Source organism: Delphinapterus leucas, chromosome 2, assembly GCF_059928025.1.
Source record: "Delphinapterus leucas isolate spDelLeu-1000000601 "Yukka" chromosome 2, BTC_Dleu_Yukka2, whole genome shotgun sequence".
In the NCBI taxonomy this organism is placed as follows: domain Eukaryota; kingdom Metazoa; phylum Chordata; class Mammalia; order Artiodactyla; family Monodontidae; genus Delphinapterus; species Delphinapterus leucas.
The window spans coordinates 96,464,185-96,481,605 of NC_143130.1; the positions used below are offsets into that span (position 1 = coordinate 96,464,185).

General features: G+C 58.9%; 1 protein-coding gene and 1 long non-coding RNA gene across 5 annotated transcripts; one reads left to right on the plus strand and one right to left on the minus strand.

The window, feature by feature from the left end:
- Positions 1–26: 26 nt before the first annotated feature.
- PLA2G4B (phospholipase A2 group IVB) lies at positions 27–17,244 on the minus strand. 2 transcript variants are annotated; one of them, XM_089905275.1, is made up of 25 exons: positions 17,147–17,234; positions 12,917–13,070; positions 12,586–12,839; positions 12,192–12,248; positions 11,609–11,704; positions 11,306–11,382; positions 8,221–8,293; positions 7,788–7,924; positions 7,567–7,698; positions 7,189–7,229; positions 6,964–7,006; positions 6,633–6,687; positions 6,177–6,307; positions 5,832–5,915; positions 5,490–5,527; positions 4,534–4,669; positions 3,859–3,995; positions 3,381–3,603; positions 3,144–3,261; positions 2,680–2,817; positions 2,401–2,505; positions 2,076–2,255; positions 1,555–1,721; positions 791–977; positions 27–678 (listed from the first exon to the last, which is right to left on the minus strand). In XM_089905275.1, exons 1-25 carry the CDS (start codon positions 17,208–17,210, stop codon positions 467–469), a joined length of 3,039 nt encoding a protein of 1,012 aa, XP_089761401.1. In that variant the 5' UTR covers positions 17,211–17,234; the 3' UTR covers positions 27–466. The 2 variants fall into 2 exon arrangements, 1 of the variants encoding a protein (XP_089761401.1); XR_016391472.1 differs by lacking the exons at positions 27–678; positions 791–977; positions 1,555–1,721; ... (13 more) ...; positions 7,567–7,698; positions 7,788–7,924 and adding exons at positions 9,184–9,241; positions 10,537–10,824; positions 10,915–11,074 and having other exon boundaries at positions 8,216–8,293; positions 17,147–17,244.
- Positions 8,286–16,595, plus strand: LOC149750216 (uncharacterized). 3 transcript variants are annotated; one of them, XR_016391475.1, is made up of 2 exons: positions 8,286–10,700; positions 11,246–16,595. It is a non-coding gene; the product is annotated as an uncharacterized LOC149750216 (long non-coding RNA). The 3 variants fall into 3 exon arrangements; XR_016391478.1 differs by having other exon boundaries at positions 15,390–16,595; XR_016391476.1 differs by having other exon boundaries at positions 15,414–16,595.
- Positions 17,245–17,421: the final 177 nt, after the last annotated feature.

A 17,421-nucleotide genomic window follows, 5' to 3' on the forward strand; every position in this document is an offset into this window, starting at 1 on the left:
GCAATGACAGTAATCTCCATAATGCCTCACGTTTGTACGGGCCTCTGTAATACATAAAATGCTCTACTTTCACTCTGTACAGCTACTCAAGGTAGCAAGGAAGGGAAAGGACACTCAGGTCACGGGGTTTTGGGTACGTACACAAATCTGGCCCAGACTGCCCCACTTACCCCCGCTGCCACATCATGGAGACGAGGCCCCAGCCCCTGTTTAAAACCCTCAAACTACCCCAGGGTGTCCGTGGCAGGGGTGCTGGTGGCATCAGTGCCACGTCTGGGTGGTGCTGGGCACCTTCGTGAGCCCCTCAGAGGGCTGGCGACCACAACTGGGCCGTCCAAACTGCCAGAGGCTCTGAACTTGGTGATGATGGTCTCCACCCCAACTCAACCGGAGCAGCAAGGCGGCCAAGAAGGGAGCCTGAAAAAGTCAGGGGCCGTGGGGCTGGGGCGTGGCACCCTCCCGCCCATCACTCGGCCCGGCGCTGCTTGCGCCGCCGCACGGCCTCACGCAGGGCCTCCAGCAGCTGCTCCTGGTTGTTGCAGATGTTGTAATGCGTCAGGCGGAGCAGCTTGTCCGTGTCCTCCCGGCTGTAAGTCACCTTCAAGTAGTGGTAGGGGGAGTCGGATGAAGACAGGTTCACCTCCCCGGCCTCCTGCGCCTCGGCCGTCCGCCGGACCCCTGTGGAGAGAGTGCAGGCCGGCCATGGGAGGCAACCTCACTGGGGATGGAGGGCGGGTTTGGGGTCACCTGGGTGGAGGATAGAGGAGGGCTCCAGAGGATGGTGGCTCACCTGGGGCTGAGTACTCCCGGAAGGAGGCGTTGGCCAGCGGGAAGTGCAGCACAGCAGGGGCGTCAGGGCGGGCAGGGTCCGAGAAGAGGTGGCACTCCCGGGGCTGGCGCTGCTCCTCGGGGCTGGGTGAGATGGACGGGAATGGGAGGCCCTGCTCCTGGCAGAACCGATCCAGGATCTGCAGCTGCTGCAGGGTGGGCAGAAGAGGCATCAGCGGGATGGGCCCATGGGCTCCCAGTGTCCTCCACGCTGGACTGACTGAACGTGGAGGTCTGTTAAGACGCGGGACTGAGTGCCCAGATGCCAAGCCAGACGCTGGTGGACCCAACAGGCCAGGCTTGGTCAATGTTCTAAACCTGGCAGCCCTTCTATGGCAGCCCCTTTGGTGTCAACGGAGCCGGGCTGCTAACAACTCCCAGGTTCTGCAACTGGGAGACAAAATCCTTCCCGGAACCAACACAGAAACTCAAAGCAAGGAGTCCCAGGGGTTCAGGACCAAACAGGGTGCAGGTACGTTTAAAATAAAATACATTTTAAAACACTGCCAGCTTCCCATCACGCCAACTTTCTGAGCAGAGTAAGTTCCCCTGGGGGAGAGTTCACAGAATCCACAGCCTTTCATTCACAGCATCGCTATCACGGCCCCTAAGGGAAGCTGTCCCAGAAACCAGACTCCAAAGCGGATCTCTCCAGAGTCAGGAATGTCGGGCCAGCTGAGGCCAGGCCTGGCATTGCTCGCCCCCCCAAGCCTGCCCGATGCCCACCTGAAAGGCTCCATGGAGGTTGTAATCCAGCGACAGGATGAGGTCCACGTCCCGTGTGGGCCGCAGGAGGGGTGGGCAGCTGGTGTTGACAAAGTAGCCAACATCCAACAGGCAAAGGAAGGGTTCTGCAGGTGTCAGCTGGTTGGGGAGGCCATCCAGTTTGGTGGCTGGAAAGGTGGGCGGGGGGGGGGGATCGGGTGGAGAGCAGCTGTCACTGGTGCTAAAGGCACCAGCCCTCCAGCCTAATGCCAGCTCCTTGCTGCTTTAGAAGGAGGCTCTGCCATCCGGCTCCTGCCCTCTCCTGCCAAAGCAGCACCTCAACTCCCGAGGCTCCACAGATGGGCCCTGACCCCAACGTAAGGAGAGGAAAAGGCGCTCCCGCTCCAAGCCATGCAGAGAACTGAACTCAAACGAATTGGGGCCAAGGGATTGGACAGTGCAGATGTCTGGACCAGGGACCCAAGGCTTAGGTGGCCATGGGAAGAGTTTGGGGAGCTAGGAGCCGGGGAGAAAAGCAATACCTTTCCAGGCAGAGAAGTGAGGATGCTGGAAATAGTCCTTGTGGAAAGAGAGGCCACGGAGGAAATTGTGGGTGGCCTGGGCAAGTGGACGCCATGTCAGAAGGTCAGTGAAGAACTCAGCTATCCTGCTGGCCACTGTGGGAGGCTCTTCTATATTGAGAAGGGGGACCTGCTCCTTGTCTGCAGTCAAGGACGGGGGAAATGGGGACCCTTTATTCCAGCCTCTGTGGACTCACAAAGGAGGAGAGAGCCACCCCACGCTCCCCAAATACAGCCCCACTGGCTGCCTCTCCCATCCTTCCTGGAGAAGAGCCCGGGCGCCTACCCAGGCTGGCCTGAGCCTGTGCCCAGCGGTCCCAGAACTGGCTGGGCTCGGAGGACCAATACAAGCTGTCCTGGAGGTTGGCTGCGTACACGTTGCTCCAGATGCCTGAGGAGGAGATCCGAGTGGGAGAGAGTCCCCCACCTCACCACACCCTTCCCCACGGCCCATCTGAGACCAGGAAATGTCTCAGTGACGGAGCTGGGACAGTCGAGCCCACCACCGCGCCCAGGCCCCTTCTCCCCACAACCCTAGCTTCTCCCACCTCCCAGACCCGCTCACCTTCCAGGAAGCAGATGCGGGACTCAGGAAGCCGCTTTGTCAGGCGCCCCATGAAGAACTCGGAGCCGAAGAGCTCAGAGGGGATGAAGGCGCCGTACTTGGGAAAGCCGACCTCATAGGGGGAGAACTCGCACCACTCTGTGAAGAGCCACACAGCCTCACCACGGGGCCCACGGCCTGAGGCCCCCCGGGCACCAAGGCACCCACCATGGGCCCCGTGTCGGGCAACCTCGTGGTCAGGAGGCTCAGCCTTGTTGCTGGCACCCTGAGCGTGGGACCCACGGCCCTTGCCCCCATCCCAAAGCCTGAGTGACTCGGATAGGATGACAGGCTCTGGAAAGCACGGGACCTGGCCCAGAAAAGGGGGTGTGTTAACACCCACCTTCACACACAGGCCTGGCTACCTGTCACCCTGTCACCCCAACAACTGTGAGAGCACAGGTCACGGTTCTGGAGCTACTCACCCCCAAATTCAAAAGTAGTCAGGTTCCGTTCTTTGGTGTTGAGAGCACAGTAGATGGGCAGAGGGTTCTGGCCACGGCTCAGGGCCTCCCGCTGGTCTGAGAGTTTGTGGTCGTGAGGCTGAGGGAAGGTAGGGTGAGAAAGCCAGGGCTTCTTGGGGCCTTTTACAGCCCCTGCGGCCCAGGGCCGCTCCCCATGTCTGGACCTCGCCCTGGCTTTGGCTGCCCCCCTCCCCACACCTCGTCATGCAACAGCGCCTCGTTGATGAGGGCCCACAGGGTGGTGAAGCAGGGTGGGTGGCCCAGGTGTGCACGTTCAGCCAGCTCCTGCCGGTACCGCCACAGCTGGCTGGGGGCCACCACGCCCAGCTTGCTCTTGGTCACCTGCGTCTTCAGTGACTCGATGGGCCCTACCAGGTCCTTCTGAGACCACTCTGGGTCCTCATAGAGGTTGGCCAAAGCCCTGGGAAAAGCCAAAGCCAGGGGGATTGTCACTCAAGGACCCCCATCACATGCCTTGGGCTCACTCTCTCTGCTAGGACAATGGCCCAAAAGACACCTTCCAGGGTCCCCTTGAGCACCTTTCTCCCTGGCACGTGCATTCTCCCACCCCTTCCAGTTTGGTCAGAGAGGCCGGTGGAGTCTGAGAGAGCCTTACCACCACACCCTCCTATCACAACCCAACTAGCCACCCCCAGGCTCCTACGCTCAAGCTCACCAGGTGGAGCCCGAGGCCCCTGTGATGTAGGAGATGCAATCCAAGAGGCCCAGCTCCTTTAGGCCAGCCAGCTGCCCATACAGGGAAGTCATGGCCCGGATCCCACCACCAGTGGCCGCAACAGCTACCACTGGGATCTGGAAGAGAGAACAGCCAGGCTTGGAGAGGCCTTAGGGAAGGGGAAGGCCAAGCCACAGGTAGAAGAGGTAGCAAGCCACAGTGCCCACTCAGCTCACCCACAGCTAAGGCTAGTCAAGATCTGATCAGGGCTCTTGGGACCAGTTCTAGTCAGGTCTGCTGAGGAAGGTCTAGTCGGAAGTAGCCTTCCAAGGGTCAGGCTTGTCTGGTTTTTAAGAACTCCCAGAGAAATGGACAAGTTCCAAGCCTCATCTCCTCACCTCTAGCCCCTAAGGAGTCTGGGGATTGCTTTCTTGAAGCCCCAGGACCACCTCTCTCCCTCTTTCTAGAGAGGTGGAATCCCTAGGAGATGCCCCAGGCCTCATGCACCGCTCTGCATCTGATGTGATCAAGCTCCTGACAACAGCAAGGGAGAGGGAAGCAGAGCAGGGTCCAAGGCTGGCTCAGCACCAGTTCTAGTCTGGTTAGGGCACAACCAGTCCCAGCATCCAGCACTGAACCCGAGGACGCCCACCCAATCCAGCCCAGTCCCCAGACCTCATCCTCCTGCAGGTCTCCATCCAGCTGCAGGGCCTGCTTCAGGGCCTTGGCCACCACCTGCTTCCTCCTGCTCAGGAAGGCCCGCTCCTCGGCACAGGGCCCGCAGTCCAGCCGCACCGCCAGCTCTCTCGGTCTGGGTGGGAAAGAAGGGACCATGAGGCAGCTCCCGGCCTCATCGGAGAAAGAGAAGCGGGCCGGCCTGCCTGCCCCGGGAAGCCAGCCGCCACCCTTCTCTCCTCTCCTCTTCTCTCCCCAACCCTCGCCCCAGCTCCTGTGTCCTCACTGACGTGTGATGTGTGGACGTGAGGGGGAGAAGGTGAACCCAGACCCTGGCGGGGACACCCTTGGGGAAGCAGCACAGCGGATTCACAGGACCAGGAAAGCGGTGACTGAAGAGGCTCCAGGGGGGGACCCAACGCCATCGATCCACTTCCTCCTCTCAGCCTCCCTCCCTCCCTCACCCAAAAATGACTCTAAAGGGGACAGGAATGGTGCTCCCGCCTCTTCATGGTGGGGAGCTAGTCCCCCAGGCATGTGCAGGGCCAGTGTAGGCGGCTCCTCCCATCTCCTGAGGGGTAACTGAGGCCCTGAAGGGGCGCGACTGCACTCCTCTTGGTTTCCTTGCCCCCTCTGTGCCTCTAACCACTGTTCCACCTTCCATCTGCTTTTCCAACCAAACATTTATCAAGGGCCTCCCAAGTGCCAGGCACTGGGCTAGATACACACCCCTCTGACTGAACCAGGAATGCATGTAAAAAGTTAACAGGAAGAGCCTTCATCTGCCAAGGCTCCAGCACCTCAGGCCCCACCCTGGGAGCAAACCCCTGAGCATCTCAGAGAGGATTCACGGTGGCCGAGCCTGCTAGGGGCCGCCCCGTGCCTGCTCATTCCTCCAGGCTGAGTGCCCGCTGCTGTCCCCCGTGACCTTTCCCAGTGCCCAGCCGGTCTCTCACCCTTCTTCTTTTTTCAGCTCCACCTTCATCAGGGGCTCCTGAAAACCATGAAGCCTCCAGTCACAAAGATGGGACACCCCGTTTCCTTCAACCCAGCCTAAGCCATGTCCCATGACAGACCCATGCTCCCTTAGGCCCCAGCCATCTCCACAGGGGCCAGGCCTGAGGCCTGAAGACAGGGATGCTCAGAGGACCCCTCTCCCCAGAGCCTGGCCTGGCATTTGTCCACGGCCTGGCCCAAAGACAGAAGCCGCTAGAGAAGCAGGCCAGCCCTTCAAGGCCTGGGGCCTGGGCCCACCCCACCCGTGCACATCTGGCTTTCTTCCTCTGGGTGACCAGTGCCTGGGATGTAGGGAAGACACGTCTCACCACCTGGTCAGAGGGCAGTGCCCTCAGAGGCACCTTCAGCTGCTCTTGGGGCTCATCCTGCAGGAAGGATGAAGAGGACCTAAGAATCTCCACCCTTCCATTCCAGCAAAGCCTCACCAATTGCCCCGGGAGTGACAGAGAGTAGCCGGAAGGGGGACAGGAGGCTGAGGTCAACCCCACACTTCCCAGGATGCCTGACACTGCCAGGGAGTGATGGGGAGGGGGCTTGGGGTGAGCAGAGGAACAGGCTGGCAGGAGGTGCCAAGGGAAGCAGGGTGGAGAGCTCTGTGGGCCTCAGCACCCGGGACGTCCCACTACCTGCGGGTGAACACTCAGCTCCGGCTCCCAGCAGGCCGGCCAACGGAAGCCGAAGGAGCCGGCGCCCACGGAGGCCTCCTGCGGACCCTCACAGGACCCGGGAACCGCGAGCTGAACTCTGCCCTCCGACCCTGGAAAGAGGAACCAGGGCAGAGAGGCTGGGAATGGGATCTCAGCCCACAGAGGCCCCTGTCTTGCATAAGGGGCCTGGGGGACAGGGCACCCCCCCCCGCCCACTGAGATGGAGGTCTGGCTCAGACCTAGGCTGGGAGATGGGGTCCCACCACAGCCCCTCTGAGGACTAAAGGGAAAAGCCCCAGCATGGATTCGTCCCCTCACTCCTACTCTTGGCTGAGAGCTGGGGGCAGCTAGTGCAAGGTTCCCTCCAGGGTCCCCTTAGAAAGGGGAAGACAAGGGCTGAGAGACGGCAGCTATCCCAGTGGTTCGGGGACTCACCCTGCTGGCCCCCGGCCTTCTCCAGTTGAACACACAAGCAGGAGAGTTCCCGGGCCTAGGTCATTAAGAGAGCCCCTCAGACTCGAGCCCCTCCCCTGCTGGAGATGCCACCCTCCCGACACCCTGGTTCTTGCTCCTCAGCACCTTTTTACCTTGGCCCTGAGTCACCAAACATTTGCTTGGGATTGTAGCCTCTGGAACTAAAATCCCAGCCGCTCCCGCCCCCACCCCCCCACCAGCAACAGCGCTACCCGACCCCCGTGGTGGGCCCAAGCTTCAGGCCCAGGGAGAAGGGTGAGCACAGGGCACGAGGGAGGGGTTCCAGACTCACCACCAGGATGCCATTACTGATGAGGCGCTCAGCACAGTCGGTCCTGGAAAGAGCCCCCAGTGACCCTTACCGAGAATCCAGGTTCCCATCCCCCAAGGAGGTCTGGGCTTTCCTCCTCCACCCCTGATGCCTCCCAGGGAAGGGTGTCAGCTCTGGGTGCGCTGGGCTCTCTCCTTCCCAGAAGGAATCACTCCCACCCGGGAACTGCCCCATGGCCCGACTTACAGATTCTGCAGCCGAAATTCAACTTCCAGCTGCTCCTTACCCTGTAGAGAGAAAGAAGCAAGTTAGAAACGGTGAGGAGTACATGTGTGTGTAAGTCCCAACCCAGAAACCTAGGCAGCTGCGGTCCCAGTGGTGAGGAGAGCCACTGTCCACCTTCCCTGGACTGCTCCAAGAAAGCTGCCCTTGGCTTAGGGGACAAGACAGAGGGTCGGGGACAGGACCGCTCTTTGGTGGACAGTAGCTCCTCGCTGACAGAGGCCTCTGGGATGCCAGGGAAGCCTGGACCACTCACTGGAGAAGAAAGCCATGTACCTGGCCACCCTCCAAAGCATCCCCTCCCCACAGCTGAAGCCCTCCGCTGCCTGCACACAGCCTTGCCTGAGGGTTCAGTGAGAAGCTCTCACGCCGGGACTCCCCAGCCCGCAAAGTCCCCACGTCAAACAGCACCAACAACAGAGGGTCATCCTTGGTCAGAAGGTCCTGGTCAAAGACTTTGAACTGCACGATGTTCTGAAAGGGGAACAGAGTAAGGGGGCTGCAGGAAGAAGGGGTGGGACAGGGGTGGGTCAGGGAGCAGGGCCAGGCTGATGCCTGCCCACCTTGAGCTGGGTGTGGATTCGGAAGTGAAAGCTCTGATTCCAGATGGGGTTTCTGCTGTTCTTGACCACGCGCGTCTGGAACTGGTGGCTGGAGGCCGAGGGCAGCCACAGAGTCACGTAGCAGTCAGAGGGGGTCACTGTGGGAAGGAAGAAGGAGCGCCCGGTGCTGGCCAAGAGCCCTTCGCAGCCCAGCTGCCCAGAGCCCACGTCCTTCCATCATAGGCAGCCCCAGGAGACCTAGAGACCCAGGGAATGGGGTTGGGTCGGGAGACAGGAGGTGCAGGCCTGACCTCGATGTTCCATCCACTACCTCCTCTCAGCACCCTCTCTGGGACCCGCCGCACGCCCAGCCCTACTTGCATCTCTTCCCACTGTCCTGCCCCACTCTGAAGCCAGCTGCAGAACCACTGCCCTCTCTGGGCCCAGCACTCACCTAGGTCCTTGGAGGGCAGGCCACGGGCCTGCAGGACATGAATGGTGAGCAAGCAGGTCCCAGGCACCTTTGCCTGCAGAGAAGAGAGAGAGAAGCAGGCTTACTACAGGCTGATGGGCCCAAAGGGGACGCTGGGGTGACACCTTGAGGCCTAGTCCTGAACCAAAAGGACCAGCCCTGCCCAGCCACAGGCCTGTCCTCCACCCACCAGAGTCCTGAGCCAAAAGGCGGCCGTGGTATCTCCTGATGACGCCTGCCTACACTTACACAACATGCTGCACCGGTTCTGGTCCAAGGGCTTCATGTAGATTAACTCGACTTAATCATACAACCACCCTATGCATGAGGACTACTTATTATGACCAACCCCACAAGGAAACAGAGGCACAGAAAGGCTAAGTAGTTGCTCGCCCAAGACCCAGGGCCAGGATCGGAGCAGGCTAGCTCGACTTGTGCTCTCCACTCCCACACCTACCTGCTTCCAGTTCCTGGTACAGTATGTCCTTACTCTTTCCACCCCACAACCCTGGCTCCCCTTTACTAAGCAGCCTTGAGGCTGGTCTTGGGTGGCAGAGAGGACCCCTGGGCAGCAAAGGGGGTGTGAATAGAAGGGCCCTGATGGAACGGAGTCCAGGGGCAAAGCTGGAAAAGCTCATCCATCACGCCCTAAGCAACTGAGTCAGAAAGAACACAGCAGCGGCCATTTCCTCTGGGGCCCCAGGACAGCAGCTGGGAGCCTGAGTTCTCAGGGCCCAAATCCATGGTGCCAGGGAGCTCTGCCTAGAGCCCATTTCTAGGGCAGGAAAAACACAGAATGATCCTCCTTCCCAAGACCCTGCCTCTTCCCTGGCTTCTGCTCCCCGGCCCTGTCCAAGGCCGGCAAACACCTGGAGAAGCCCATAGCTCCCTCAAGAAACAGCATTAACCAGACCCCGCAGGGACCAGTGCCCTAGCAGGTCTTACCAGAGCCATGAGGCAGAGAGTCCTCGGGAGGAAGGAATGGCGGGCAGCACCTGCAGGACTGAGGACGGTCAGCTTTCTCACCGAGAGCCAGGGATGTCCCAGCAGGCCTCGAGCTCCTCCCTGGTTCCTGCCCACTGCTTCAGCTCCACCCAAACCCCACACCCACTCCTGGACCAGCCGCCCATCCAGGAGATGAGACACCTTAAGCCCACACAGAGCCACTGACACCCTCGTGATGAGGGCTCAGCACCCCCACAGACCCATCCTCTCCAGCCACCGCCCACTGGGCCCCACAGCCCTGCTCTCCCTGCCTGGACCTCGAGGAGGGGCCCCCAGGAGAGCTTGCCGTCAGCGGCTGAGCAAGAGGCCGCGGGGGTCTGGCTGGGGTTGCGGCTGAAGGGGCTGCGGAGGTCTGGAAGGCAGGGAGCGGGCCCCAGAGCGGCAGCAAACCCGCGAGCCGCGTCCCCAGCCCCAGGGCCTTCCACAGCCTCCTGGTGCCAACATGACAGAACCGCCCGGTCTTCACTGAAGTGCTTGGCCAACCTGAGGGGAGGGCCCCGGGCCCCAGCGTGAGCCGGCAGGGCTGTGGCTTGTTCTGTGAAACAGCCCTTCAAAGCCACGTGCCGGGCTGCCTCCACCTTGGAGCTGGGTGCTGGGTGGCAGCCGGGGAAGGGGGCTCTTCCGTCCCCAGGGCCAGGTTGGGGCAAGGGGGCGGGGTGGGGACAGCGAGTGCAGAGACCCACGAGGGACAGGGGTTTCTGTCCCCTCCTATCTGTGCCTGCTGTGAGGGAAACAAGGGCAACCCCTAGGCAACAAGACCCCACCAGCTGCCGTGGAGCTGAAGGTGGAGAGCAAACAAGGCCAGAGCGAAGCTAGCGGGAACTTTACAAGCCCTCTGTCAACGAGCTCCGTGCCACAGAGTGACAACAAGGCTGAGGTCGGCCTGCTTGCCCCAGAGAGGCTGTGACAGCGGCCGGGGACAGAGAGGTCTCGGCTGCAGAGATCTCCTCAGGCCCCGGCCTGGACCCAGCCCTCATCCCCAAGCAGGGTCACCCTGAAATGTTTACCTGAACCTTCCAGCCCTCACCAGACCACAGAAAGCAACCATGAGGGAGCCTTAGCACATACGTGAATCATAGCCGCCTTTTATTGAACGCTTTCTCTGCGCCAGACCGGTGCCATCCTTACAGATACCATCCCCAACACGCCATGAGGTAGGGACGATCGTTATCTCTGTTTTACAGACAGCACACTGAGGCTGTGAGGCAGTAACTCGCCCAAGGTCACAGCGCTGGTGAGAGGCGGTGCCGCACCTGAACCCCACTCCTCTTCCAGAACAGGCTGCTGCCTCACCTGTGCGCCAGCTTCCTGGGAGACCACACCCAGACCTGCCTGGCGCCTCCTGGTCCTCCCGATCCTCTGAAGCTGACCCTAAGCCCAGCTGGGCCAGCAGCCAGCACCTCTGACTCCAGATTGCCTCTCGAGGTGACTGGCTCAGGAGGGGCACGGCCTTTTCCGTAAGTCGTCCTTGGCGATGTTCACCAGGGCTCGGTCAGTTGAGGCCTGAGGCCTTAGTGAGGGAGTCGAGCAGCTGGAAGTAACTGTACTTGAGGTCATACTCCATGTCGTACCAGAAATTCACTGTGGAGAGAATGGAGACCGGAGCACGAGGGTCCCCCTTCTAATCTAAGCCTCCCCACACACCCCCTGGTGAGCTGGGCAGCCCCTCACCGGCCATGCAGCCATGGGACTGCTGGACGTGGTGGAACCACAGGGCGGGCAGATAGAGCATCTCGCCAGTCTGCACGGTGCAGTGAAGGGCCTGGGCCTGACTGTAACTGGGGTACTCGGCCAGATCTGGAGCCAAGGGGTCCAGTGGGATCCAAGGCACCTGGGAACACAGCAGATTCCAGGGAGTAGGCCCAAAGCCCCCAGGCCCTCCAGCTCTGTCCCTGGAGGTAAACACCATGGGCCCTGCCCTGCTTGGCACTGGGAGGCCCAGACGTAGGGATTCTTCAGAGCAAAGCACCACCTCCCCATCTCTTTTGTGCCTGTTCCTCAGAGCCCAGGTTCCTTGCCTCCTTGCCTCCCCGCTCCCGGGGCCCAGGAACAAAGCAGACACCTTCTCCATGGCCTCTTCATCCACCACCTTGAATGAGCCCTCTTCAGTTAGCTGGTAGGTTGCCGGTGGGTACAGCTCTGAAGCCAGAGGGAGAAAGTTATGGGCACCCTCAAAGGGCCTGGAGCTTGCCCAGCGCTCCCACTTGTTCCCTGGGTGCAGGGGCAAGAGGGCCAGGAGTCCTAGTGCAGTGGAGACGCTGTGTCCACACCTCAGGCCTGGGGTCCAGCCCGCCCAGGGCTACCCACTGCCCTCCCTCTACTTTGGGCCACCTGCTCCCCGGCCCCTCCAGGCTGCATCCCCTACCATAGGGGATGAAGGGCCGGTCGCTGGGTGGATGCAGCAGGAAGTGTTTCTCTCCCGAGACCACACAGTAGAGGTTCTCATAGTGGTCCTTATGCACTGCCGACACAGAGGGCCCAGGGGGCAGGGTTAGGAGGGGGCAGACACTCGCACTTGGGGCCCTGCACCCCAAGGCAGCTTACAGTGTGACAGAAGAGCACGCAAAGTCAGAGGAGGCTCAGGGGGATGCCAAGGAGAGGAGTCTGGCAGGCATTCAGGCACCTCAGATCTCTGCCTGCCAGGGACTTGACACTCACCAGGAGGGGAATTCACACAAACAGGGTTCTTCTGAGTCTACCCCTGACTTAGCTGGCCTTCAGTGCTTTCTAGGGACCTACAAGAAACAGTGGCCCCCGCGTCCAATGCCGCGGGCACCTTCGCCCACCCAAGCTGCTGGGGAAGGCCCTCTGTAATGCCTGAGCCCCAGAATCCCAGGAGAAATCTTAGAGATCAATCAGTCCGACTTCCCTGCAGGCCAGCCGTCCACTCTCCGCCTCGCCTTCCCTCCCCACAACCTCCTCCCCACCTTTGTATTCCCGACACCTACATGATGTCACTGCAGCTGCCTCCCCCAGCCAGAAGTTCACAGCATCAGGCATCTTTCCTGTGGGTCAGAGGAAAGAGGGCGAGTTAGGAGAGGCCAGGCTGGGAACTACCACCACACAGTGACGCTGGGCCAGGACCTGGGCGGGGAGCAGAGGGGCCCCAGGAAAACGGCAGGGAGAAGGGGCAGAGGTGGATGAGCATGGCGAGAGGCCTCTGTCCCCTGGAGAAGGAAGGGCAGCCATCTTCAGGAGTTCATCGAAATGAAGTCAAGGCTGAGGGAGCTGACCCCGTGGGGCCAGGAGTGTGGGCCGTCATCAGCAAGGGGAGAGGAGCGGCAAGCGGGGCTGGCTCCCACCTTCCCACTTCTTCCCTGCCCGGGCCCCACCTCCACTCACCCAGCGCCTCAGAGGCCCAGGGCACGTGGGGCTCCAGATCAGGCAACAGCTGGGGCAGCTCGGTGAGGAGGTTGGAGCACTGCTTCTGCACGTAGAGGACCCCGGGGTGTTGTGCTCGGCCCTCCAGCACGTCCAGCACACAGCTCAGGGGCAGGCGGCGCTCGGCAGGCATCACAAACCGGTCCCCTCGCACGGCATCCGCGTAACCATCTGGGGTCACCGCCACACTCACCTCCACGGAGCCCACTGTGGCTCTAGAGGAATGGACATTCAGTCCAAGCCCAGATGCCCCAAGGCACCACCCACACTCTGCACCCAGGGCAGCCCCCACCTGAGGTAGGGGAGGGACCACTTCTGGAGGGCTGGCCAGTGCTGCAGGGCATTTCGGATGATGCAGGGCCTGTTGGGGCAGACCCAGTCACGGTAGAAGTGGAGTGGACCCGGGGGCTTGTCCAGGTAGGGCACAGCAGGAGGCACGATGAGCTCTGAGAGAAAGAGGCGGGGGAAGGGGGTTGAGGCCAACAGTACCCAGTTGCTGCCCCACAGCCTGCATAAGAGATGCCCTCTCTGGGCAGTTCACTGTGTCACCAGGCAATGCCTATAGGTGACCAAGGGACCCTGGACAACCAGGAGTAGAAGAATGAGGAGAGAAATTAAAAGGAGAAAGTGTGAAACACCCATAAGCACACCAGGATGGGCCCTAAGGGTCCACAGGGCCACGGGCTGCTGCTCAGCACACAACCCCAACCCTCCAGGGGGCCACACCCGGCCCTGCACGGGGAACCCCTGGCTTTCCTACTCTGGAGTGGCCAGCCTCCTGGCAGCCATTAGGAAAGGCAGCCATGAAGGCAGTGTCGGGAGCTCCAGAATGAGTAGAGCTGAGACCCCAAGGCCAACGCTTGTAATGGGTGGGCGAAGGTTCTGAAGAGCACCTAAAATGTGCTGAGGACTTGGCTGGGCCATCGGGGAGGTGTTAAGGGATGATTCGAGCATCATCTCAAGAAGCTTACAACCTAACTGGAGAGACAGGCTGCCACACAAAACCATCGGAAGAAAAGTAAGGGCTGAACTGTCTTCTGGTCTTACCGAACAGCATCACCATCCTCAGACACCCAGGGCTGCCATGTGTATTTGGGCAGATCGTGTGGTGCGCCACCTGTGCAGAGGTCAGTAGTGGCCCGGTGTCACTCTTAACAGGAATCTCTTCTCATTTACTTATTTATTCATTTATATTTGGCTGTGTTGGGTCTTCGTTGCTACGCTCGGGCTTTCTCTAGTTGCAGTGAGTGGGAACTACTCTTTGTTGCGGTGCGCAGGCTTCTCATCCCGGTGGCTTCTCTTGTTGCAGGACACGGGCTCTAGGCGCGCGGGCTCAGTAGCTGTGGCTTGCGGGCGCTAGAGTGCAGGCTCAGTAGTTGTGGTGCACGGGCTTAGCTGCTCTGAGGCATGTGGGATCTTCCTGGACCAGGGCTCGAACCCGTGTCCCCTGCATTGGCAGGCGGATTCTTAACCACTGCACCACCAGGGAAGCCCCCAAAATCTCTTCTTTTTGACTCTTTCTTCTCATTCCTGGTATCCTACTGATTACCTCTAAGTCCTGTTGATTCTACCACCTATGTCTCTCAAGCCACACACACCCCTTTCCTCTGCTGGTAACCACATTCAAAGTTAGCTCATTTGGGTCCTCAAATGTCACTTTGATGAGGCTTCCCTCTCTGGCCACCCTTTTTAAAATTGTAACCTGCCCCCAACAATCTTTATACCCCTTCCCTTCTTATTTTTATCATTTCTCACTATCTAACACTATATATTTTACTTATTCCATTTGTTTATCGATCTCTCTTGCTAGAATGTATGCTCCATGAGGGCAGGGATGCTTCTTATTCACTGATGTACCGCCCCCCCAGGACCTAGCACACAGTAGGTGCTCAGTAAATATTTGCTTAATGGTTGAATATAAGTCTCCAAAATCTCCTGGCTGGATGATTGCTGCAGTGAACTAACTGGTTTCCTTGGCTTAATTCCACTCCTTCTCAAAGCATCCCCCACCCTGGCCCAGTCATCTTCCTAAAATACAATCTCATCTTGTCACACCTCTAGTAAAAAGTCCTTTGACGGCTTACCACTGCTCTTTACAAAATACAGTCAGCCTTGGCACACACATTCAAGACACTCCGTGATGAGGCCCAACCTACTTTTCCAGTCTGGTTTCCTCCTGTCTGGTGCCTGCCCGTCAGCGCACACTCTACTCAGGTGGTGCCAAACGTCGTTCCTGCTGCTCACTCACACTGGAATGCCTTCCTCCTGGCTTTTATACAGGGCATCGGCTTTGCTGTGTTAGTTTCATCCTTGCGGTCTAGCCTGAATGTCTTGGTCCCCAGTGGGTGGTTACTACATCCTATCCCAACAGCCACTGCACTCATTTCCACCTCCGAGGTCACGCTCTCTCTCATGACCGCGTCTCCACGCCGGTCATCTGGGCCTTGCCATCAGCTGGAAAGTGAAATGTCTTTAGATCAAAAATTGAAACTGAGTGGGAAGACCCTGGTGGACCCCGGAAAACTGAAAAGGAAGTATGCTTCCTTCACTGGCTCAAGAGGCAAGATGGAACGTGCCAGGTAGATAAGGGAGCGAGGGCGAGGAACCTGCCAAAGGGCCCTTCCCAGTCATGCCAGCCCATCTAAGCAGTCAACCGGTGGGGCTCAATAAATCTCCCCGTTATTCTTATTAGGAGTCTTAAAATAAGTGGACACTGCCTTTTTTTTTTTTTTTTTAACCCTTTGTACTTTCTGTAATTATTTCAGTTTTACTTTTTCACCGTTTAATAGATTTCCTTTAGAGAATGGCCACTATTCCCTCCTGGGGCTTCCAAGTGAGAATTTCAAAAAGGATGCAAACAATTCCTCTGGTCCAACAATTCTTCTGCTAGGAATTTAACCAACAAAAACACACATGTGCACAAAGGCTCTGCTCCAGGCACACCAGCCTCCTCACTGATCCCTGAACACACCCGGCACACTGCCACCATAGGGCATCTGACCCACGTGCCCTCTCCTGGAAAGCTCTTGTCTCTCAGAGGTCTGCTCGGCTCCCCTGCTCCCCTCCTTCTTCAAGCCAGTGCTCAGATGTCGCCTTAACGAAGAGGCCTACCCTGACCTTCTCATTTCAACTTGTAACCTGCCCTCCACCCCACATCCCGAGCCTCCTCATTCTGCTTTACTTTTTTACCCCAAAGCACTTATCTTCTAACCCAATTTTTTCTACTATGTAATTTACTCATTTAATGTGCCTATGGTTAATTGTCTCCTCACTTAGAATGTAAGCTCTACAAGGGTAGAGATTTGTTTTGTTCGCTGATGTATCCTAAACATACCGAATGGAGCCTGGCACACTGAAGAGCTTACTAAGTATTGGTTAAACATTCGTTTAAAATATTGGTTGCAGTATTGAAAACAATAGACTGGAAATGGCCTAAATGCCTACCAATAGTGGGCTGATTAAATAAATTACAGCATTAGTACACAGCAGAGGTGGAAAAGACTGAAAAAGACTGAAGTAGAGTGATATGGAACGATTTTCATGATACACAGTACAGAAGAGTGCGCTTAACAAGCTACCATTTGTATAAAAAGGGAGATAGAACAGTCATAGGTTCCCGCCACCAGGGAAGCCCCGAGTCTGCTGTTTTTTAAACCATGTGCCCATGTCACTATTCAGTGATAAGATACTGCTTAAAAATAGAAAGAAAAAAATAGAATAAGAGAGAAAAATAAAAACCAAGCAGGGGGGCTTCTCTGGTGGCGCAGTGGTTGAGAGTCTGCCTGCCGATGCAGGGGACGAGGGTTCGCGCCCCGGTCCGGGAGGATCCCACATGCCGCGGAGCGCCTGGGCCCGTGAGCCATGGCCGCTGAACCTGCGCTTCCGGAGCCTGTGCTCCTCAACGGGCGAGGCCACAACAGTGAGAGGCCCGCGTAGAGCAAAAAAAAAAAAAAAAAAAAAAAAACAAACAAGCAGGGAAAGAGCCAGGGATCTCCAGTACAGCTGCCTCCAGTTCTCCCAAAGCTCTGCAGTGCTCGCAGCTTGGAGGAGTCTTTTCCTGAAGGAAGCGATCCAGCAGGGGTTCAGAGAGGGAGAAACCTTAAAGATTTCACAACAGAGAAGGATGGGAAGGGCAACAACAGAATGCCCCGAGTATTCGGTGCCGGCTGACGGTGGGAAACACAGAACGCCACCAGAGTAAAGACTGGGCCGGGTCTTGGGAATAATGTGAAGAGTCACCCCAAGAAGCCACGAAAGTGCGGGAACACGGAAGGAGGGGAGCTGAGGGCCCACCCAGGGGGCTGGGGAACGGGGCTGCGACACGCGCCATCAGAGAGGGGCCGGCCACCAGTCACGTGCACGAGGTTCCGCACCCCTTGAGGAAAAGAAACACGGTGCACTCTGGTGCCAGTAGCCCAGGAAGAACCAGGGCGCACCCGGATCCGCGACCCGGTTCTCGGCAAGCCCAGGGCCCCTCCCGCATCTTGTAGCTGCTCTGCGGTCGACGAGCCACCCCACTCACCCCTTGCCGCAGCCGGGAACTCCCGTAACTCCCTTCGCACAGCGTCCAAAGCCGCGTCCGCCATGATGACGCCGCCACCGCCCCTCCCTCCCTCTCTCCTTAAGGCCTCGCCCCGGGCCCGAGGCCCCGCCCTCCCCTGCGGCCTCAAGCCCGGGATCCCAGCCCTCCCCCACGCCTCGTCCTCCCCCACACTGCAGCCGAAGTCCGCAGCTTCCAACTGCCCACCCCCATACACCCCCAGGCGACCACAGATTTTGTATCCACTCGGCGAGAAG

Bases quoted from the DNA above. Each gene is read 5' to 3' on its own strand.
- PLA2G4B (XM_089905275.1), bottom strand. From the start codon at position 17,210: ATGGCGGACGCGGCTTTGGACGCTGTGCGAAGGGAGTTACGGGAGTTC. The intron at 12,249-12,585 runs GTGAGTGGAGGT...TCTGACCCACAG, and splicing joins CTGGGCCTCTGAGGCGCTGG to GAAAGATGCCTGATGCTGTG. The intron at 2,506-2,679 runs GTGAGCGGGTCT...TCTCCTCCTCAG, and splicing joins CCGCATCTGCTTCCTGGAAG to GCATCTGGAGCAACGTGTAC.